This window comes from Falco naumanni, chromosome 5 (assembly GCF_017639655.2).
Source record: "Falco naumanni isolate bFalNau1 chromosome 5, bFalNau1.pat, whole genome shotgun sequence".
NCBI classification, from domain to species: domain Eukaryota; kingdom Metazoa; phylum Chordata; class Aves; order Falconiformes; family Falconidae; genus Falco; species Falco naumanni.
The window spans coordinates 57252738-57275605 of NC_054058.1; the positions used below are offsets into that span (position 1 = coordinate 57252738).

Consider the following 22868-nt stretch of genomic DNA (forward strand, 5'->3'; position numbering starts at 1 on the left):
TGTGCTCAACAGCAGTGATTAACCGTTTGTGCCCTCAGACTCTGCTGCAGGGCTGGGGGCATTGGTTGGTGCCCGCCGCCGGGATGTGCAGGTTGGCCCACTTCACGCCACGTGGCTCCTGTGCCTCACTGGAGTGAGCAATGTCCTTCAGTGTCCCGATCTTGTTTGCCTTCTGACTGGTCACACCTATATTTATGTAAGGTGTGCTGGAGAGGTGGGGAGCCTACAGAGTACTGCTGTTTGGTTTGGGTTTAGGAGTTCCGCCTGACTTTCTACAAAAGTTGTCATGAATTCCAGACGCTTTATCGTCATAAAAATCTGTTTACAGCCTCAGTTACTCAGCAACACAGGACAAAGTACTGAACCTTTCTATTCATTAATACATTTGACATGCTAGTGGGCTGGGTTTTGGGGGAGAATAAAAAACCACCGATCAAACATTTCAAAAGCTGCTTTTGTGCTTTCTTTGCGCTCTGGATGGTGGTTTTCTAAACTGTTTCAGAAAGTCACTTGCGGTACTAATGCAGAAAGTGGATCTGTGTGAGCCAGTGTCTGAGCTTTGACCAAATCACCTGTTTTGATCCCAGTGTAACAGAGTGTGGCGTGCCCCAGCCTGCAGGCTGGGGCCCTTCATCCTCTTGCTGTGGTAATTCACCAAAGCCTTAATGCTATGCATGAGCTGGTGTTCGCCTGATGCTGCTCCATCTTCTTCATCTTCCCCTGCACATCCTTGTTTATTCTGCATTTCCCATCATCCTTTCTCCCAGTGACTAAACCAGAAGCATAACCCAGCTGTTACACATGAGACAGGACAGATCTGGTTTTCCTTTGCGTAGAAGAGCATTACTCAGCATTACTTAGTCTGAAGTACTGATGATTCCCTCCAAGTTCCACTCTCATAACTTGTCTTTTTGCTATCTTTAATTTTAGGGCAAGATGTCCATGGAGCCTTGGAGAATCCCATGGTGGATACAACAATGTTGGAAGAATTCATCAGTAGTGATGTAGAGTTTGGAACTTTGTAAGTATTACAGCGACATGTACTTCTCCTTAGCAACATCTCTGAGACTTTTCATTAGTGCCACGATAAAATCTGAATGCACCAGTCAGACCTGAAATCTGAATTTCAAGAGGATTGTGGCTCTCTTGATATTGTTACTTGAAGCTGCGTAAGATGGCTTGGAAAAACAAATGACAGACCATAATGGAAATAAGTTTGTCTTGTTCAACAGAATGAAAGATAATGAAGTCTGGGATAATTCACAACTGTTATGCTAATGGTGACATTAAATGCAAAGCTGTTATTTTAACATTCCTGTAAGTGCTAGTTTAGTGTTTATGTACAGAATAAGTGATATGTGAGACTAATGTATAATAAATTGAGAGAGTAATGTAAACCTCCCAATTTGAGGGAAGCTAGGCTACTGTTTTTATCCTAATGCTTCATGCAGAACAGAGGAACTGGCCATTAATCTCTTCTGAGACTGTTTGAGCTACAAAGGGTGGTCAAGGGTGGAAAGTTGTGCAGCATGCATCTATCAGACTTCAAACGCAAGTCTTTCATCCAGATGACTGTCGTTCAATGCAACATATTATTAACGGGCTGACACTTGCACTTGCCAAGAAGCAGAGCAAGAGGGGATGTTTTTAAAATAATGAAATGGGATTTTTTCATTCCGGACACACTCAGCAGTACATGTTTGTTTACAGTGGCTGAATAGGCTTCTACCTGCTCTAAATCATGACTGATGAATTGATTCTCTCTGCCGATGCTGTAAAAGTAAAGAATGAAGTGGTTGTATATAAACATACATAACCTTTGTTTTCAGAGTGGCTAAACATGTTTCAGGTTAAACAGATTATATGAGAATTTTAAAATGTTATTCTTTTGCTTTTATACACAAAACACAGCAGAAATATAAATGTGTATATATATGCTATAATGTAGCTTAGGTATGTTAGATATTATAGTTGCAATGCTATGCAGTATTTACGTACAAGAAAAGCTACTATGGGTTTGAAGGCTCAACAGGATTTTACACCGATACATCAGTCATATTTCATTAATTATGGGAACTTTTACTGAATCATTAAATCTCTAAAATTATGAAGTATTTGTCTCTGTTACAGACTATTTATGCATAAGCAGAATTAAATCTTACAAAGGAACTTGCCAAAGCATGCCCAAGGAGAAAAATATTGCAAGACTCCATATACATATATTAAAAATGCAGATCAACATCATGGCACATGCAATATGGAATGCATAATGCAGTGAAAAGGGTGGCATGACCACCAACATCTTGGGTGCATCTGGAAGTGTCCATTACAGATTGTCTTGCATCAGACAGACCACTGGCATTACATTTATTCTCTTATACCACATGTGAAGTGCCATGTGATCCCCCATCTTTTCCTACAGCAATAGCTTGCTCTTGAGCAGTGAAAGAAAAAGGGTTGCCAAGTCCTTTCCTAAGCAGGCATTTAATTGATATGCTATGTCTATAATACAAAATATTTTAAAATACAGAATATTTTTTTCTCAAAAAGCACAATAACAGTTTCAGTAAAGTTCTAACTTGGGAGACATATCCCTAATACCTCTGTACTTTATGAATGCCTTCCTCCTCCTAGAAAGTGTCTGTATTTTACTGAAGTACTCTAACTTAAAGCAGAAATTGAGTACCCAAGGCAGCATTTGAAACCAGGAACATGAACTGAATGTGCGGAGGGGAAGTTTTAGAGTTTTATGGATGTATCTTTTTAAATTATACAAGGCACATCTTGAATTCAGTAGCTATGGATCAAGTATCCCACAGGAAGAAAAAATACTTTCAAATGTTTACTAACTCTCTTTATTCAAAGTTGAAAACAATGTTTAAAGCAGTAGACACTATATTTAAAAGCATCAGAAAATCTGTTTTGAAGAAAATAAAAGATTAGAATTATCTTATTATTATTAGAATAATATCATTCTAAAACAATTTATTTTTTAAGACTAATCATGTAGTTGAAGCTAACACAAACTGCAGGGTTGTGGCTGTAGCATGTCAGAAAACCAACAGTGATAGCATTATGAAAAACACAAGAGCATGTCAAAAGTAATAGACCGACCAAAACTGAAACTGTTCTCCTTCAGACCACTTGAAATTGGAAATGCAAAACCTGAACTGGAAACATTAGAATGAAAATCAGGTGATGGAAGTTTTCCATTGATGCTCGAAAATATTTGCTGTATATTTGGGAACATGTCTTTTCTGAATAGGAGAGCCCCTTTAAGCAATTTTATTTTTATTCAACTCCTGCCAGAACACTGGGCCTTAGTAAAGTGCCTCACTACGTTCCTGTCATTCTTCCTCTGCTCTAACATTTTTAGCCTAACATTCATCTTAAGCACTTGTCTTTCAGGTAGTGTTTCAGGGCAGTGTTTGAGCCTATAATTCATAGGAATACCTGAAAGGGTTAAGAGTCCGTTTCTTGAACCTCCATCTATTCCTAGTGTAATAGAGGAATCCTCCGTAGTTCCTTTAAATGGCAGCAAGATGGCAAAGGATTTTTTCTCCTTTAATCTGTTTTGAAAGCACCATCATGAACTGAAAAACTTGAAATAAAAGATGTGACAGATCTGTACCCTCAGCTGACTGGAGGCAGAAGCATCAGTTCTCTGTAGCAGTCTTGTTGATTTAGGATGCTCCTATTTTTAATCCAGAAGGAATGAAGTGGTTTTGCTACATAGCGTGGGAACATCAGCTTGTTGCTGTGAGCTACTTGTGAAAGACTTGGTGTAGCTTAAACTACGGTGTAGTTCTAGGTCTGACTTTAAGAGTAATCCTTTACACAATGTCTAACAGAAGCAGTGCTGTAAGTGTGAAAGCCAAAGAGAGTAGCACAGGGGGATATAACTAAAGCACATGTACCGCAGAGTAAATAACCAAGAACCTCCTTTCAAACCTCAAGCATGTGAATGGGCTGAGCTGTTGAAAACAAAGCCCTTGGTGTCAGCTGCACACAAAGGAGCACTCACTTCCCATCTGAAAACTGGGAGAAAGCGGCACAGTAAAATATGGGCTGGCACATTCTTGTACGGAGCACTGTGAAGTTCTTTAGAAAAGAATCAGGAGAGGTCGTGTTTTCAGAGATTTACCTGTTATTTACCTGTTCACCAGAGTAACAAAAAGCAGTGAACATTAAAAAATCACAGAACACACTCAAGCTGTCTGGCATTCCACCATGCCTCCTCCAAGCTAAGGGTGTTTTAAAACATAAATTTCTCCTGCCTGGCTATGGGGTTTGGCAAGGAGGTGGCTGTGGATCACAGGAAATTTCTTGGTTCCTAGCCAGGATTCTTCTGTCATGCCTCCAGTCCCCAGCTCTTGTAATGACCGCGACAGCATCACTGCCTTTCCTACCCCACTGCACCTGTTCTCTGTAATGGTCCTGCTGGGGGTTTGACGATGCTGTGCCACACAGGGTGCCTGGGTTTTCCTCCTGTACAGTGCTGATTGCCAGCAGCCCCGAGCTGCTACGGAGGTGGCCAGGCTTTCCAGTCCATAGAATGTCAACTGGGAGACGAGTCTCTTGTGCGTATAGCTCTACAGAGCAGGAAGCAGCCCAGCTTCTGCCTGCATTTTGCATGGTGCAGGTTACTCGGTGGGGGCTGGGTGGCAGGTGACACGGGAGCTGTCGGTCGAAGGAGCTGCACTTTGTGAGCACCCTTTGTCCCGGGCAAGACAGCTTAGACTCAAGAAATTTTTACTTTAATTTGTTACCAATTAACGCAAACTTTTGACCACTGACTCATGTATTGAGAAAAAGTGAATGCAACCAATGAAACGCTCAGTGGAACATCCTTCCTCCCCCGGCTTTTTCGAGGCCCCATCCGAACCGCGTACTTCTCCCTCCTTCCTACTCCCCCTGCGGCCGCCGCTGCTCGCACCCGGCCCCTCCCGCTGCCGACGGTGAGTGGGGCTGCGGCGGTGCGCAACGGCTCCTCCTGCCCGCTTCTCACTCGTTCTCCTGGGCCCCGGCGCCGGTCGCTCACGGCCCGCAGGCGCCTCGGGGCGCCTCCGCCTCAGCGCAGCCGCCGCCGCAACCGGCCCCGCGGCGCTGGGACACCGCCGCTGATTGGCGGGCTGAGGCGGGAGCCGGCCGCCGCTGATTGGCGGGCTGAGGCGGCGGCGGGGCGGGGCCGGCTGGGGGCGGTGGCGGGAGGCCAGGGCCGCTGGCTGGCAGCCCGCCCCCTCCCCGCCGCCGGGCGAGCGCGCACGGCTGGGGCTTCATGCCGGTTTCAGCAATGCGTCGGGATTCTGCCAAGTGACAAACTCGGGCCCTATAAGTAATCCGTCAGCCGTGGTGTTGGCTGAATGGCACGTCTTCTGTGAGCAACGAGGGGTGTGGGTTTTTTTTGGTTTATTTTGTTTTTGAAACTTTTCCTCCAGGAGCCTGTTAGTACTCTTGATTTTCAATTCTTTTGTGATGTAGGCGCGGAAGATACTGATTAACTGGTTCCTCACTATGTTCTTCCAAGTGAAACTGTTACGTGTAGTGCTGAATGGAGGGAAGGTAGCTTGTCACCTGTGGAAACCCCAAGTGAAGCTTCTGGATTATTTTTTTTTTTTTTTTTGGGGGGGGGGGGGGGGCGGGGAGTGTGTTTGTGAGTTTGTAAAAGCCTTTGTTTCAAACCGGGGATCTGCCTCCAACAGGCGTGGCAGCCCCTGCCCCCCTGGGCGGCCTGTCCTGCTGGGTCAGGCACCAGGCGAGAGCTGTGGGCACCTGGCAGGGACCGAGAGCCAAACCAGGGCCCTGCTGGCCCGGCTGGTGGGTGAATCTAACCTGTAGTCTAGAGAGAGTGAATTTAAAGCCCTTGTGAGCTCTGTGTGTTCTGAGTCGCCTGTTGGCCTGAGGTAACTGAGGAACTGCTCTTAGGAAGGGAGGACTGAAGTCGGTGGGTTTTGGAGGGGGGTTTGGACAAGATACTGGCAGGGGCAGGCCTTCCTGCGTGGGGGAGAGGTGGCAGGCCATGGAAGGTGGTCTGATGCGTACGTGATGTTGCTCCTGTGAGAAGGGGCAGCAGCCGTGGTGAGCAATGCTTACTAAAGACCCTTGTCAGTAGCCTGGTGGTCCCCCTCCAGCTGCTTTCAGCGTTGCCTCATGGTCATCCTCCATATCTCCTCCCAGTCAAAATTAAAATCTCTTTTTCATCCCTAGGCAAAGCCAGTTGCCAGACTCCCCACCGGACTCTGGATCGGAACCATGTTCTCCGCCACAGCTCCAGAGTAGGTCACATGAATTTGGCCTCTCCCAAGCTCGTAGGAAGGTCTCCAGCTCCCTTTCCTTGTCCTTACTTTCTTGTCTGTTTACTTGCAGCCCCGTGGTATGAAGCTATGTGGCCCAGTGGGCTGCAGCCTCCACTCCCATGCCCATCTGCTGTGGCACCCAGCAAGCTTCCCTGCAGGTTCACAGAGACTTACACTGACCCCAATGCCAGTGGGCATCCTTGCACCATCCCCCAAGGCTGCTGCCTGAAGACAGAAAATGCTGTGACTCCTTGGAATCATTCTGCATCCTCCAGCTGTTTGGGTTTTAATTATTCATACTTTCAGCCAAATGCATCTCAAATTTCTGGGTAAATGATAAAGCTTTTGTGCAAAGGATGAGACAGGTACCAAAAAAGTAGAGCTTGTGGAAGACGTGGTTTAAGACTGGTGTAAAATCCCTGTGGATGTAGGGTTTTCCACAGGATGGCAGTGTTTAGACGTTTTTGAGACACTTGTGGTTGAGGTTTCTTTAAACACCTTGGTTGAAGTTAAGATCTGAAATAGGAATGGATTTCAGTTTTTAAAATGTTAGAGGCCTAAGGAGGGATCAACAGGTGCTTCATAACTGGATTATTAAAATGTTCAGGTGTTTTGCAGTACCTGTTTTAGGCATTTGTCCATGAGGACCTTGTAAGTATTCTGACAAGTGGCATGAGAGAAAAAAAAATAAATTGTCATATCTATGCAGGAAGTGAAATGGTATTCATATGCTATCTGCCATATTCACCTACCAGCATATTGTGGACGCTTAATTTTTTTAAAATACATTGGCTAGTGCGAGCATCCAACCATGATACCTAGTAAGAATGGATTGACTGGTGCACAACAGAGGGGGACCTCCCTGGTGATGGGAAGAGAAATGTGAATTCATCAGTGTTAGTCCTGGGCTTGCAGGTGCTCTCTCTCCTGTACAGAGCTCAACTACATGTTACATGTGATGTGGGGGAAGGAAGCTGGGCCTGGGTTTCTCAATGGAGCTATTTGTGTTCTTTGTTTTCCAGTAGAAGGTGCCAGTTAGTCAAAATCATATTACTTTTTGAGGGGATACTTTGGTTATTGGAATTTAAGATACAAAATACTTTTTGACTAAACATGGAACTTTGGAACAAATCCTGTAAAAGAGTAGCAGTTAACGTGGTGGGCAGGCTTTTCTTCTACTTGCGGAGAAACCACTTAGTTTGACTTCCTACTGGGCCTCACTGAGACCTGGAGTTTGGCTTGTTTTTTTCCCCATGCAGAAGGAGTGACCATCTGTTGGGATATTCTAGTTTACATTTTATAGTATCAAAACTTTGGAATAAGATTTTTTTCCCTTTGCACAAAGGAGAATTTTTTGAAATCTCATTTCCTGGGAAAGGGGGAAACTGTTACCTAGCAGTTGCCCCTTGAGATCTCTTTGTTAACACATTTGTTTAACTGCTACTAGTGTTTTCTGTGTAAAAAAGGGAGAGTTCAAGCTTTGTGCAGTACACCAAATGCACCATTCAAGATAAAGCTGTGATTTTAATGCAAATGTCAGGAAATAGTAAAACCCTACCACTTCTGTACTGTGTAAATTTTTAAGAAGAGATCAACTTCTCTATTCATATGAAATAAATAATCTCATTTATGTTTTGGAAGGAAAAATTGCATAATTCAGTTTTAAAAAGACAACAGTAATTTCATTCTTTGGGCGAATCAGAATTTGAATAACACTACAGTTAGAATGAAGTATGTTATCATTCTGTAATATCTATTTAAACTTATTATAAATGAGTAATGCAGTGTGTGTTTTTAAAAAAGTATTTCTGCAGCGTCAGGCAAAAAAAGGAAGCTCTCGCAATTACTGGGAGATACCACTGATTCTCCATTCCGGTCACAGGACTTCAGGCAAGGTAAGCAACTGTGTGAAGATGAAATTTAACTTTTCATGCCATAGACAAGTAAATATTTTAAGAACAGAGCTCCTGTTGGCTTTGAAAAGGTAGCAGTATTAACAATATGTACTCCACTACCAGGTTTGGAGTGATTTACCTTTTCAGTGTTTTTGAAAACCAGGATCTATTTATATTTGGTGAAGGGAGAAGCAGTGATGCAGGTTCATGTTTCCTGAGGACTCTCTGAATGAATTATTCTGCCCTTCTCCATGTGTGAGCCTGCAGTACACAGATGATACCATGCTCTGCTGGCTTTGCTTGGTGCTAAATTGACCAGGCAAGGAAACCATCTTGGGTCAGCTTAACAGGGAATTAATGTAGTGGATGAGCAAACAGACTGCAGTTTCCCTTTATCATCTCAACTCCGTATTTTTTCTGCAGACTGTATCCATGCACGAGCTTGGTAAAAGCTGTGTGTTCTTCCCCACCCCCTCCTGAAATTAATTTGGTATACTGTTTCATCAAGCTAAAAATGCTAAGCTTATACCAATTGATATTAAAAACGCTTATCAGGTGTGTACAGAAATGGATCAGCTTCTGTGAACTGTGAGGCTCTCTGCAAGTGAACAGTTTGTAATGAACAGTTTATCTGAGGAATTTCACCCTTGTCTGTTAGTGGAAAATCTGAGAGTTATTTGTTATTTCTTCAGAGTAGGTTATTTTTCAGCATTAAATCAATCTTTTAGAACACTTTTTAATGAGTAGCAACTGGATTTAGTAGGTTACTTTTCCTTTGGTATCTTTTATTTGATCAGTGTTGCTTGATTGTGACTAGTCCTCCAAGTCTACCATGGCTAGAAATAGAAGACAAGCAGATGCTTCTCTATCTAAAATGGATTTTTTTTAATACTTAAAGGCACAGCTTTGAAATACACTTTCCTTGGGAGTCACTGTTAATAAAATTTCATTGACACACATGCTGTTGGAAAAAGAACACAGCCATTGTTACAAACAGCATGGGGATAATTTAGAAAAGTGTGAATTTCCTTATGGGGTGGGTGTGGGTGGGGGAAGCTTTTTTAATATTTTCCCTCTGCTTTTTAAAAAGTCAACAGTAATTTCATTCTTCGGGCGAATCAGAATTTGAATAACACTACAGTTAGAATGAAGTATGTTTCTGTATCATTCTGTATGAAGTACCATTCTGTAATATCTATTTAAACTTATTATAAATGAGTAATGCAGCGTGTGTTTTTAAAAAGTATTTCTACAGCGTCAGGCAAGGAAACCATCTTGGGTCAGCTTGGAATTAATGTAGTGGATGAGCTTGGGCCTGAAATGATTCTGTAGGTTCTGTCTTACTGTGCTGCCACTGGCTGTTGACAGTTCTCAGCTTATATGCTCCATGCCATAGTTTCTCCTGTCCTCACTGTACTCCATTTATCTGTCTCTCTATCACATTCTCCTGTGACTTCATAAAATGTATAATATTTCAGAGAATTATGGTTGACCCTGTCTATCTCAGAATGCTATAACGTTGGGTCAGAAAACATTAATGAGTCAACCAGATATAGTGGTGAATGTGCTTGGTATTGGAAAACTGTGCCTTCTGCTGTGGGATGAAGTACCTGTCGCAGTGAGTTGGGGTATATTCAGTTTAAACCTGTCATAGAGAGAATGGCAGACTTATGTAATTATTTTGCTTAATTGCTTCTTGCTTCACGCATTGTTGCAGATTTACAGTAAAATGCTTAGATTTCCTTTTTTTTTTTTCTTCCCAAATGAAACTATCCATCCTTTTGGAAAGAATAAAAATAGGAAGTGCTACTTGTGTAATATTTTGCAAATCAGGAATGCTGAAAAACTTATTTTCTAGGGTAAGAGAATAGAACACAAACTTTTGGAATAACTGCAAAGGACAATCAGGTTTAAATATACATGCAATGTATTTGTGCTTTATATGTATATATAAATATATTTATTGAAATACTTATGCAGGGTTTTTGGCTAGTCACAAAAGTGATATCTGAATTGTCACTATCTCTCTACAGCAACTGTTAAGGACTGTGCTGCTGAAATGCAAGAATATGACAGTGATGGACAGAACGCAGCTTCGGAGAAATGCTGTCAAGCTCTAACATGGCAACCGTATCAAACTTCTCAGTGGAACAGCTTATTTAACTCTAATTATGAAAAACTGTAAGCACTGATGTTTGCACTTGGAAAACGTGGCTTCTTGTTGTTTTTTTTTTTCTTGCTGGTATTGTAGTTTTGTAGGAATAAATGACATGTATATCATCCCTTGTTCTTATTGAAAATAAGACTGGAGAAGGAGATAAGTAGGCATGATGGAATATGAACTTGCAGATATATCAGATAAGCAGAACTTTAAATACTGGTTGAAATTCATGCCAGGTTTTCTGATTTTCCTTTTGGGATTTAGGGGCAAAAGAAAAATAAGTTATTTAAAATATCTGTTAATTTTTGTTTATTTTGTCAAGCACATTCAGGCAAGTAATTACTGAGCATATGGCACCTTTCCCTCTAATGGCCTAAAACATTAAAGAAAAACGGAAATGGAAGATACCTGTATTACTTCTGGGCCCATATAACCTAGACTTTAATAACTATAGACATATATGTAGAATGTGCAACTGTTTAGTCAAAGATTTAGAGTTTTCGCATATAAATCAGAACTGTAAATGTTTTTTTTGGCCACATGATCTGGGAAAGGTCATTCCAAGTTCACTTTACATCTCTGGTTTACTCCATTCTAGTACTTAATGATCCCTTTTAGCAAAAACCCTTCTACAGCAGCCTGGTCAGTTCTCCAGGATTGATGGAAACTATTTGTCACTGCCTCCACAGAACTTAAATAGCATAGTAAATTTTAATGTTCCTCTAGCCCAACCTGCTAAAAGCTCTCGTGGGAATTTGGAGTGTATCAGTGTTGTTGCTGGACAATGACGTTCCCTGTTTGTGCCACGGTCATAGAGGGGCAGTACACATCTTAGCGTGTCGCACACAGCCCTCCTTCTAAGGTATTGACATGACAAGAGAGCAGACAGCTCACTGTCCACACCTTTCTACTCCTTTGGAGCTGGATGGGCCAAGAAACCTCCAGCTCTGTGTTATAATTGTCATTACAATATTAATGTTTATAAATACAATACAATAAAAACCTAAATGGATGTGGCTTCCAACTCCTGTTACGCTTTCAGTCAACAACTGCCTGACAGCTGTGAGCTGAGCCAATTACTTGTTGGTTCCCATATACTTAAAATTGAAGCTCCAGAGTCACATTTCTCGGTGGCTTGTGTCAACAAAGGCAATGTGATGCTGAGCATTAAAGCATCCAAGTACATGTATTGTTGCCATTAATGTGGAAGGGGATTGAGATATTATTTGCAGAGAAAATTAGTGTTACTTTTAAGTGAGGTCAATGGCAGTGCCTTTGTTCCAAGATGCACTGTAATTATGGCACAAATTTTGTGAGTAGTGATCCTGTATTTTGTTAGCCTCATAGAGCCATGTGGTTATCACTCCTCAGTGTGGAGGCATTGGTCCTCTACCTTAAAATTGCTGTGCCCATTTTAAGGGCAGTTCTCAGGTTAATTATTTTCCATTTTATTAATCCAGTATTTTAACCTTCTGATTGTTTCCTTTTCACAACAAACTGCTGTTAGCTGAGGTTGATTCATTATAAAAGGTTACTGTACCATTATTTATGCCCTGCATTATGTTTGCTTGGCACTTTCTTAGCTGCTTGCCCCATTACTATTGTGGTTGGTAGGAATCTGTTCTGAAGATGTCTAAAGACTCAAATTCTGATTAGAAAGAGGAATTTGAAGTGTATTTCTCATAGATAAGTTTGTGTGACAGGGATATCCCTTGCTACCTGAAAATTCTTCCAAGTTTTACTGTACTGCTTGGTAAGACTGATCATTCTTTGTGTGATCAGATCAAAGTATGTATTTGCTCTTAATTACTGTGACATACTCAGAAACTGGTAAATGTGAAATTCCTCTTTGGGAGTCATTGTTCCAAACAATTCACCTTGGAGAAATGGAAATTTGTACTTTTGCTTCTCAGTCTGCTTGCCTGAGTGTAAGCAAGTACTCTGAAATTGCTTTAAAAGTACCAGGTAATGAACTTTCTTCACATCTAAATCTGAAAAACAATGCCTTTCCCTACTATGAAATGCACACATTTCCTATGTAAATAAAAATAATTGCCAGTTGTAGGAAGAAACTGAAGAAATTTTGCTTCTTTGGTGGTTTGAGGAGATGGTAGGCACTTCACTATAATTTTAAATATGAATTAACATACGACTTAGCAGTTTTGAAATAGTTACAAATTAAGTAACTTTCTTTTTATTCCATGTTCCAGATAATGAGTGATTGTTTGAAAGGGGATTTTTTGTTCATAATTTATGAAAAGATAATAAAATCTGTACATTTCTTGGGAAGTCTGTACATTCTGATTTTTCCAACTAATAATGTGCAAATGAATGGGTGAGCTCTAAAAAGCCATCATCAGTAATTGTGTTAATGAGAGGTTCTCAGTAGCATCAGACAAGATCATCATTATCAAACTTTCATTAGTGAGAAAAGCCAATGCTCATGTAAGAGAACCTTGCCATGTAGTCCTATTATTTCAGAATTATTTGTCACTTAAATCAGAGGACTGGAAACATTGTTGGGATGGTGAGTTCACTGGCTCTTTTAAAAAGATCTTTTGATGCCTTTCCTTGTTTGCTATGAATCATAAGGGCAGAATGCTCTTTCTCTGTGAGTGACAAATTAGCCCTTCGAGTAAAAAGAATTGGGTTTCCTTAAGATTTGGTAGGAGGGACAACACTATTAATGAGAGTTTAGTAGTCATCTGACCAGAGGGTCAGTATCGATAGCTTTTTTTTAGCTTGAGTAAAGCCTTATTGAATCCCGGCAGCTTCTGCAGAAGCACTTGGTATGGGAATTCAGGAACAAAACAGGGAGTCTTGCTCACTCATCAGCATGTTGTTGTCTGCAGCACTAGTTCAGCTCTGTTGGTTATAGCAATGTTGTAATGAATGCTTGAATACACTAAAAAGTTTCTTTGCACTTTTAGGTGCACAGAGTTCTTTTATACCAGATTTGTAAGTGAGGATTATGTAAGCTTCCCTGTCTCTGGTTTACAAATATTTTGTGTGTCAGACTAGAATTAGAGTGTACCTTATATGCATTTTCAGTTTTACACCTCTAAGATGCTAAGAAGAAAATACTAGCAGAACTGGTGATTGTAAACATGTATTTTGGCTCCCCAAAATCAGATGGATTTTCAGACCACATAAAAAAAAAGAACTCAAGATGTCACTCAAATATGCCTGTACTTAAAGTTGCTATTTTTTCTTCTTGTTTTTGTAGACCCACTGTAGGATGTCGCATCGTCACAGATAAAGGATTTAATTTTTCGACAACAGATGATGCCTTTGTGTGCCAGAAGAAGAATCATTTCCAAATCACAGTCCATATCAGAATCACTGGACATCCAAAATATGTCAAAACTCAGCTGGGGGGGAAACCAATAGAAAAGTTTTACTTGAAAGCTTTTGGAATAAAGGCAAGTATTTATTCTCTTATTAATTTTAATAAGTTAGTATATGATTATCCATAGAATAAAGTAAATAATTGAAAAGAACTCTTTTCTTAGTAATTTTTGACCAAGAACTGACAGAAGAGAATGCTTTTAAGTTACTAGTGACTTCTGTTTGGAACTGTTTTGCAAAAAGAGTGATGTCTGATGGATGCTTTTGCTGATATATGCTGAAAGATGTCATGTTTGCCTGTTTGCCACGGTTTCAGTGGCTTCCCTCTCTTTGGCTGAAATTTTGTTCCCTCTGTGGGTAGTGCAGGGGTGTCAGCTGGTGTGTAGGTGGCCCGTCTACCCAATGGTCAAAAAGATGTGTTGAAAAAGCAATTCACAGAGCAAAGAAAAAGAATCAAATCTGTTTTTCCTGAACAGTTCATGTGCAGAAAACCAACAAAATTTCCCCATTTCTTCTTGCCCGGCTTTCCATTTTCATTTTAAGAACCAAATTCTTCCCAGCCAATATGGGTTCTCAAGCTTGCATATACAGAAGTAGTAGAAAATTTTAATCTTTCTGAAAGATTTTACTAGTTTTTTTACTTACTACCAAAATTCAGTGGTTTAAAAAATCCATGTAGCTGTTTTAAAAGGCAGTTACTACCAGTTTTGCTTAATGAAAAATGCAGACCCCCCCCCACCATTCCCATCTGAAGCAAAGTGCTGCATGGTACCATTACAGAAATTTACATTAAAATAACTTATGGAACTACCTTGCATAGGTTCAGTTCTCATGTTAAATATGTACATTTATGCTTTGGGTTAGAATGAGCCATGAACAGTATAGATTCAGAAAGCATTTTTTCTTTTGCAAATTAGTGCATGACTTTTCCTTTTTTTTTTTTTTTTTTACTTCTTATTTTTTTATTTCTTTCAAAAGAAAGATTTGGGTCTTCAGACTAGCTGTCAGATGTCAATTGATCAGGAGCCAATTCCTGCATTAATTTCTATGTAGTGCCATGAGAAATGAGAGAGCTTTCATGGTTTCAGACAGTTTGCCTATTAATTTCTATTGCAAATGTTATATGTTTGAAAATTTGATATTCTTGTCATTTTTTGAAAATTCTTTTTTCTTCATAGGTGGAAGCTCCAGATCAAACAGTTGCTATTGAACAGTCTCAGTCAGATCGAAGCAAAAAAACTTTCCATCCTGTTAAGTAAGAATTTTGAGAAAAGTATTCCATTTTATTTCAATACGTGATTAGCCTGAAATGTGATGTAGTTGTTTCTTGGAAACTTATAGTAGCTCTAAGCCAGTTTTCTGATCTTTACCCAAATTCCACTTTGGGTGCACACATAGAATAGCAGTAGTAACATGTACTTGGTCTTTTTCGGCAGCTTTATGAATGTGTTAAGTATGCTTATCCAAAATATTTATATTCAGATAGCAACACTGTGTACAGTGTTTAGAGTTGTATGGCAGATGCATTGCCTATTTTAAAAATTGTCAGTAATGTTCCTGTTCTACACAGGCGTGAGATGTATTTACAGTGTTTTTAAGGGGAGTGCCTCTGCTAGAAACAAACTTGCAGCTTGGAACTCTCTGCCATTCTTCTGCATTTTAACTTACTGTCAGAATCACTGTTTGTCCTTCTGGCATAAGTCTCTTCTGTTGTAGCTGTTCTGTTCTCTATAAATAATTAAATAAGCCTTAAACCAGAAAGTGTCAAGTTTGACAGGACAGTGCTGGGATGAAGGCTTCAATATCTGCAAAATGTAATTTGCAAAAATGAACTTTGAGCTTGGGAGAAGAGCTCAATTTTCACTACATTACATCTATCATGGCATTTTTCTTCCTTTTGTGTGCTGAAGAATAGATTCTGAGTGCGTGTAAACTATTTCATGTTGACTGTTTAGTGGACTGTGATTTTCTCCATGCAAACTCTTTATTCATATTATTTGTCACTTACAGGAGCAGTGCTGCAATGTATTTGAGACATAGGTGTATATTTTATACTTCCAGACATGCAAATTAGATGCAGGTGAAAAAAAGGACAAGCAGTAGAATTTATTTATTTTAATGTGGAAATTCAGATTCAATAATAAGCGACGTTAACCTTAGCAAGCAACAAACACCCATCGTATGGAACATATACAGTTTTATTATGTTCAAGACTGTGTACAAATAGACCAAGAAACACAAGACTTCTATTACTAAGAACAATTTCCCACTGCTGGTGCTTTATCCTGTTTATCTGCTTGACACAGTCACTGTGTTTTTAATACATTTTTATAAACCAGGGTTACTGCTGGTTTTACTTGGGTTCCTCTGTTGGTTTCATTTGTCAGTTTTTCTCAGAACTGTTTTAATGAGTTTGAGGAAATCTGGCTTGAGCCAGGTAGATCTCCAAATGCTTGTTTCCCTGATCTTGTTTCCTTTTCCATTTTAGAGTTGATCTGCCAGGGGACCAAATAACTAAAGTAACACTGGGAAGGTTGCATTTCAGTGAAACAACAGCAAATAATATGAGAAAAAAGGGGAAACCTAATCCTGACCAGAGGTATTGCTATAGCTAGTTGGCCTATGTGTGTAAAGTGGAAAAGAGAAGGTCTACTTTAGAATGGAGCTGATGTTTTTAAAAAATGTCAGTGTTGCCAGATCTGTGATTTTATTTAAAATTCTGTGATACTTGGTATCTCCTTAAAGGCCTCCCTTCTAGAGTCACAGAATGATATGAGAATTAAAGAAAATACCTTATCCTCCTGGTTAGAGATCGTTTCAGGAAATCATAGCCAGAATGATGACTGGTGAAATCAGGAGGCCAAAAACCCAAATAATGATAATTTTCTACTGAAGAGGGAAGGCTTTTCATCTTTGAGTCTTCATTACTTAAATTTGTCAAAATTACTGTGATCTTTGTTCATTTTCAGTGATTGTAAAGATTGAAAGGGCATATTACTTGAGACTGATGGAAATACTTTTTCATATTGTAAGAAATACATTGAAAAAAAGTTCTGGCTGTCTTTTTATGTATAAATAACAGCAGTTGTATTTAAAACTATTTTTTCTGTGAGAAGACATTACTTCAATTATTGTCTTGATTAAATCAATTTCAAATTAGATACTTCATGCTGGTAGTTGGACTGTATGCTGCCTCTCAGGACCAATTCTACCTACTGTCTGCGAACGTCTCTGAAAAGATCATTGTGAGGGTAGGTAGAAATTTATATTGCTGTTATGTGAAAAGTATTTACTGTTTTGATATTCACAGGAGACAATGCAGGTGGGATTCTTGCACATAAAAATTTCCATTGACTCAAAAAGATTGAGAAAAAAATATAGTTGCGTATTATATGACTATGTTGTTATCTTTTAATTATCGGGGTTTTAAAATTTTAAAAGGAGAGCTATGGAAGAATTTAAAAAGAAAGCTTGCTCTGAACTCCAACACAAAATATGTTGATTTTTTCCAGATTGTTTTTTCTTTGAGGTGAAATGATTTCCTGCACTTGCCAGGAATTTGGTAAATGCTTTCATTGGCTTGATGCTTCATTTTCAAAGGAGGATGAGAAGGTAAAAAAATGAAGGGAAGAAGGTTGAGCATCTCTAGGAGGATTAAGACCCATAGCTGCCCCTTTCCAGTGTGTTTCCAGAGTGTCCCAGCTCATAATTTGGTGGTTGTAATAAAGGTTTTAAAATAGAAAAAGGAAGAATTGGTCTCTCTTCCTCGTGACCATTACTTTTCAGTCCCCTGATCCACATAAAATTTTCCTTTTAGTGCTCAGCTTTAGCCTACAGTTAGAGTTAGACTTGGAAGAGAGGAAAACCCCAGAGCTCATTGTAACAGGAGCTATGGAGGGCTAGGGTTATGAGAGAGAGAAAGTATAGAGCCCCAGCGTGAGTGGGGTTGCAAGGGGTCTGCAAGGGAAGATGAGGGCTGCCAAAAGCTTTCAGTCCTGGCCCCTTTTCATGTGACCAAGAGCTGGTGGCTAACATTTGAACTGGGCATAGTGGAGTTACGGTTATTTCTAAGGCAAAGATTATGTTTAGAGCTTAGAAAGATAGGAAATGCGTAGGTGCCGTGTGGTGGGGCTGCAAAGGATGGTGAGGGCCTCCAGAAGATTGCAGGCCAATGAACTTTTTCATGTGGGCCAATCGAGGAGCTGCTTCTTGTTTGCATAGGGTTTTTCTAGTCCTTGCCTTCTGGTGAGGAATAGGCTTAGCATTTCGTTTTAGACTCAAATAAGACCAAGAACTCTAGTGTATTAAGTGGGGCTGGGAAGAGGCTCCTAAAGAAAGGTCAGGGTTGTCAAAAGCTTTTAGTCCTGGCATCATTTTTTGTAGACCATTGCTTGAGTCCTTTTTTGTGGCATGTTGCCTGCTTGGGCTTATGATTACAGCCCAGTTTAGCATTTGGGTTCAGAGAAAGCAGAAGTGTAAATCCCCAGTATGTGTGGTGTTGCCCAGAGGTTTCCAAAGGAAGATGAGGGCTTTCAGAGGGCTTCAGTCCTGGCTCCTTTTTTGTCTGAGGCCATAACTTTGTATTCTCTAGTGCCATAAACCCTCTTCCTGCAGTTAGTTAGTTTTTTTGGGGGTAGTATGGCCTAGAGCTCCTTTCTGGGTGGAGCTGTGAAAGGGCTTTGAAAGCGATGTTTGGAGTTCAGTAGTCTTCTGCCCTGCTGAGAAGTTTTTTCATCCTGGCTGTTGCTGTGGGTTCTTTTACTTCAGGACACTGAAGCATTGTGTTTGTATCGTCCTTGTGTATTTAATTATTTTTGGGTTTTGTCCATTAATTTCCACAATACTGATTTTGTCTGAATTTCTCTTTCTGCATCTAGCAGTCTTAGAAATACCATCTCTTTACTAATTTGGGAAAGCTGTTGAATTTTCACATTCGACTCATCCTTGGAATTAGTGTTACCTTGTAAGATATACATTTTTATGTAAGATTTAGAAATTTACTTGTTTCTACCATTTTTAATGACAGATTCTTTTGAAATTTCAGTGAAGAGAGCTCCTTCATGTGTATGGGGGAGTTTTTTAATAGGAATCCAGGGAGTGAGATTTTGCAAACCTGGCCACTATTCCAGGCAAAGTAAAAAGAAGGATCAAGGGGCCATGATTTGAAGTGGTGAAAATATCAACAGGAAAGCTGGAAAGAAAGAAAAAGTCATTTTCCAGATGCCTGGGATCTGGAGAGGGCTTCAGTGGCAGGGTACAATGAGCCAGCCACTGGCTACCTTAAAGTGGCAAAGCTGTGCAAATGCAGTGTGAGAGAAAGCAACTCATGTGATGGCCCTTTTTACACTCAAGTATATTATGACAAAACTACCAGCTGGGGAATGGTTATCAGACTTATCAGATCATGCTCTAATTGTGACACACAGTGGTAAGTGCACAGCACCAAGCCTTGTAGATGGCAAACTTGTGTGAAAGCCTGGCTTCTTTAAATGATTGTGAACTTTATATCATGATCATACTTTTATTCAGACTAAAATTTTAAAGCCTGAATTCAGAGTTAAAAAAATAATTATTGAAGTCAAATACCTTTTCTAATTATACACACTGTTATTTTATTGGTGTTTTTTGAAAGACCCTCTTTCCTTGACATGACATTTCTAACATGAGTTAATTTAAAACATCACAGGGGATTTTATGAACCACATGTGTTTAATCTGTGCCTTGTTTGCTCTTTTCTTATTTCCAGCCTCAGCTAAAATTTGCTGGTAAATAAAGAATGGTTATGTGCTATAATGTCAAAGTTAAAATTTGGAAAGCTTTGGACGTTGACAGTTTAGCTTAAGGTGATAGTAAAGTAGAATTCAGGAGAAAAACAATGACGCCAGTGCTGTGTGAGGAGAAACACTTAAGTGACTCCACTCTGGTTTTTTTTTGCTGGTGTATTAGAAGAGCTCTTGAATACAATTTAAATGTTAAAGATCTGGCATTTCATTTTGCCTGAATTTCTAATGGAATAAGCAATAGTACATTTATGCTGTACTATAAACATAATTTTTTCTTCCAGGCATCTAACCCAGGGCAATTTGAGAGTGACAGTGATGTACTGTGGCAGCGAGGACATGTTCCAGAGACGATAGTCTATCATGGTCGAGTAGGAATTAACACAGATGCACCAGATGAGGCACTGGTTGTCTGCGGAAATGCAAAAGTTATGGGCAGAGTCATGCATCCATCTGACAGCCGAGCAAAACAGAATATCCGGGAGGTGAGGGATGTGGAGTATTTAGGGCATTTATGTTTGCACGACAGCACACGTGTGGATCATTGTTGTGACATGTGAAGCAGCTTTTTTATCCTGGGTGTGCTGAGATGCTGGCCTAAAGAAACCAGATGTACCAGAGTGCTCTGTGGAGCTGTCGCCTGTGGACTTTGGGAGAGGCTGCCCATAGAAGCTGGGGATATCTGTGTAAATGGGAGTTGTCAGACTGAAGGGTAACTGGCAATGCAAATACAAATAGCACTCTGCTAATGGGGAATGGGAAGATTGTCCCTATTTTTCAATGTGAAGATTGGCCAAGTGGCTGTGTTAAGCTTATTGCTGTCCCAGTGGCGTCCTAGATGCCATGACATTCTTCGTGTTTCAACATGTTAATCTTGGTATTTATCCAACTAGGTTGATACGAATGAGCAGTTGAAAAGAATAACACAAATGAGGTTGGTGGAGTATGACTACAAGCCTGAATTTGCATCTGTTATGGGAATAAAAAATACCCACGAAACAGGTATTCAGTCAGCTCTGTTGCCATTTTTCATTAACTTCCACTGTTGTCCATTGTGCTGTAATGCCTTTTAACACCCTGCTATTTCATCCTCATTTCTTATGACACTACAATCCTACACTTTTCTGTGTATCTCTTGTGACATAAAAATGCCAAAATTAAGTATTTCTGGTAATTTTCCAACTTCTGTTTCAGTTTTTGAAGATAGGTTATTTTTCCAGAGGGTTAATGAGACTGAAGTATGTGACCACAAATAATTTAACTATGTGATCACAAACAATTTCATTCTTATTACAGGGAAATGAGAAATGGGAATTCTAAGGGTTTCTGATTGTTTTCTGTGAAATGGAAAAAACCAGAAGTGAAATCCTGGGTTTTCCTACCACATAAAATTTCTAGGTCATGTTTGACCCTACGTGTAGCTTTTAGGATGGTCAACTCAAAGCACAAACCCATGGTCAATGGTATGCCACTGTATTTCCTGACTTTAGTTTATGTTATCTTGTGAACAGGAATAATAGCCCAGGAAGTGAAGGAGCTTTTACCAGAAGCTGTTAGAGAAGTTGGAGATGTTGCTTGTAACGATGGAGAAAAAATAGAAAACTTCCTCATGGTTGACAAGGTATGGTTGTGAGATAGAAAGTGGAGGTGTGTATTTAGACTCTTGTATATGGAGCAATAAACACACACTATGCTTTATAGAAAGCTGTAGGCCTCCACATGTATGTACAAAACCAATGTTTGGCAAATCATTGAGAAAAACTGAACCACCAGGTGTTAGTAAGTAGCTGAATCTTTTAAGGACAGAAAGTATTTACATTAAAATCTAATTACAGTAATAAATAAACATACAATAAAATAGAAAAGGAAAAGTTCTAACTTTGCTGAATAAGGATGGATTGGACCATATTCATAGCATTGGTCCAACAAGTGGGACTCCAAAACATTCTTTTGTGTTTAAGTTAATTAGCATTCCAGAAGCGAATTAAGAATGATGGCATTCTATTTGTTAAATAAAAAAATCCTTACTCAAATCCTGGTGTAATCACTTCACACCAAATACAAATGCTAACTGTGTGCTCTGTGTGGAGGTTTTTTTGGCCATCCGAAATCCTTATTATAGCTTCAAAATCATATACTATAAAATGTTTATGTCACACAAAGTATCACCATGCTCATAGGTTGGAAAGTCTATTGTCCTGTGCTCTCTTCTCCTCTCCATTTGCTGCAGAAATAGGACTGCAAGTGACTGTCAGTCACGAAGTCCAGTCACACGTGACTGCAGGAGGCACTTGTCCAGGACGTTGCTCAGAGCCACCCCTCTGTTAGTGCGCTGGTTCACTGCAGGCCAAGAACTACTTCCCAGCTTACAGCTGATAATGGGAAGGGGGAGGTTTTACAGATTAGTAACCTTAACTTGTCTAGGTGATGGCATGAACACGATCCTGTATTCATTATAATCACGCTCTTTCATTATTCTATAGAAAACATGTTTACACTAGCAAACTTGGAGAAAATATCTATAAGAAATATTGCAGTTCACTTGTCTTCTTTTGATAGGCTACAAGTACATTAAATTCATCGGTTAAATCTGCTAGACTGTATTCCATATAAAGGAAGCATGAATTAGACACCTTGAATAAAGCTGTGGAAAGAGCACTTTCTAGAGACACTATTGAAAAGGAGAGTTTTAGCAAATTTGCTGTATTTGGTCAGGGTTCCAGCCTGTAGCTGATTTCTAGATGCTCATAGAAGAGCAGTGGTAGATAGTGACACTAGGTTTATTTTGCCCTCTAGCCCTTCCTGTTGTATTGTGTGACAGCTGCAGCATCATTTGCATTTTTGAGCCCCCACAAAACTGCTTTGGAGTAGTCAGGTTTTTTCAGACAAAACTTTTAGGTTGGACAATAGAGCTTCTGATTTATATTTCTCTTTGCTGAAATATCACATAAAATACCATCTATAACAGTGCCTCACAGCACTGCTGTTTGGGCCCGTTGTGTTCCCTTGCTCCTCTGTAGCTTGACAATCTGGACAATGCTTGCCAGGATGTCTTCCAGGGATGTGACACAGCAAATGGAGAAAGCCTCCTACACTTCGTGATTCTGCTGTGAATGTGGCCCAAGCAGGAATGAGTTGTTACAGCAAGGGCTTATTTGCTGCTTAGCAATTTCTTGACTACTTGGCTAAGTCTGGTACCACTTCACAAACACTTTGACATTGTTTTAATGCAGTTAGGTAAATCTGTGCTTTCTCCTCTTTACACCTGTGGCAGAGCATGTGAATGTCAGTTCTATGACCTTTGGGGTGACAGGCAGAAGAGATCTGTGTCTAACAGTTTAAGAATTCAGAAATTTGGAACATAAGATGTCCAGGTGGAACATCTTTA

At 39.9% G+C, this 22868-nt stretch overlaps 1 protein-coding gene across 1 annotated transcript in view; it reads left to right on the top strand.

The window, feature by feature from the left end:
- Positions 1-923: 923 nt before the first annotated feature.
- Positions 924-22868, top strand: part of MYRFL (myelin regulatory factor like) — a gene marked incomplete at its 5' end in the record, with an annotated part of 38585 nt that continues 16640 nt past the window's right edge. Inside the window, 12 exons of the mRNA XM_040595183.1 lie at positions 924-1021; positions 6208-6275; positions 6367-6625; positions 8100-8191; positions 10225-10372; positions 13579-13774; positions 14879-14955; positions 16189-16299; positions 16861-16951; positions 19765-19965; positions 20374-20482; positions 20992-21101. Coding sequence (XP_040451117.1) covers positions 924-1021; positions 6208-6275; positions 6367-6625; positions 8100-8191; positions 10225-10372; positions 13579-13774; positions 14879-14955; positions 16189-16299; positions 16861-16951; positions 19765-19965; positions 20374-20482; positions 20992-21101 — 1560 coding nt within the window. The remainder of the gene's footprint in view (positions 1022-6207; positions 6276-6366; positions 6626-8099; positions 8192-10224; positions 10373-13578; positions 13775-14878; positions 14956-16188; positions 16300-16860; positions 16952-19764; positions 19966-20373; positions 20483-20991; positions 21102-22868) is intronic.